Source organism: Microtus ochrogaster, unplaced genomic scaffold, assembly GCF_000317375.1.
Source record: "Microtus ochrogaster isolate Prairie Vole_2 unplaced genomic scaffold, MicOch1.0 UNK24, whole genome shotgun sequence".
Taxonomy (NCBI): domain Eukaryota; kingdom Metazoa; phylum Chordata; class Mammalia; order Rodentia; family Cricetidae; genus Microtus; species Microtus ochrogaster.
In genome coordinates, this window is record NW_004949122.1 from 21,328 (window position 1) to 21,876 (window position 549).

Below are 549 nucleotides of genomic sequence, written 5' to 3' on the forward strand. Positions count from 1 at the left end.
AAAGGCAATGACAATTCCTAATCTTCAGAATTTCATGGACTATATCATGATACACTAACCATTTGTGATTTCACAAAAGGACTCACATAAAAATTGAGTTTTAAGAAAAAACATAATTCCCTATAATTAATAATTAACTGGACATGATAAATAAATATTAGGCAACTAGCATTTATATAAAATATAGAACATAAGCTTTATTTTTGTTATAATAAGTGATTTTTCTAACCATAAAAATGAAACATGCTGCCTGGTTAGCATTTCTTATTTAAACTTCACAAAAAAATAAAAGCAGTAAAAAATTAGGAGAAAAAAATCAGAACAGTGACAGAAATTTGTGTCAGAAATGTTAACTATAAAACTTGGACTTGGGATTAGAGGGTCATGAATGTGGCTCTAAGCTTTCTTCCAACAATGTGTAGAGAGATCTAATTTGTCACCTAATTCTTATCACCTATAAGCTGGAAACAACTGGTCAGAAGGTACATGCCCTTCCTGACAATATCAAAAGAAACTACTCCACAAAATACAATATGATATAATGACCAA

At 29.5% G+C, this 549-nt stretch overlaps 2 protein-coding genes across 2 annotated transcripts in view; one reads left to right on the plus strand and one right to left on the minus strand.

Moving 5' to 3' along the window:
• Odr4 (odr-4 GPCR localization factor homolog) overlaps positions 1-261 on the minus strand; it is a 15,004-nt gene extending 14,743 nt beyond the window's left edge. Inside the window, exon 1 of the mRNA XM_005367826.3 lies at positions 251-261. Within this exon, the coding sequence (XP_005367883.1) occupies positions 251-261 (11 nt within the window). The remainder of the gene's footprint in view (positions 1-250) is intronic.
• Positions 262-384: 123 nt separating this feature from the next.
• Tpr (translocated promoter region, nuclear basket protein) overlaps positions 385-549 on the plus strand; it is a 70,184-nt gene continuing 70,019 nt past the window's right edge. Inside the window, exon 1 of the mRNA XM_026789591.1 lies at positions 385-390. Coding sequence (XP_026645392.1) covers positions 385-390 — 6 coding nt within the window. The remainder of the gene's footprint in view (positions 391-549) is intronic.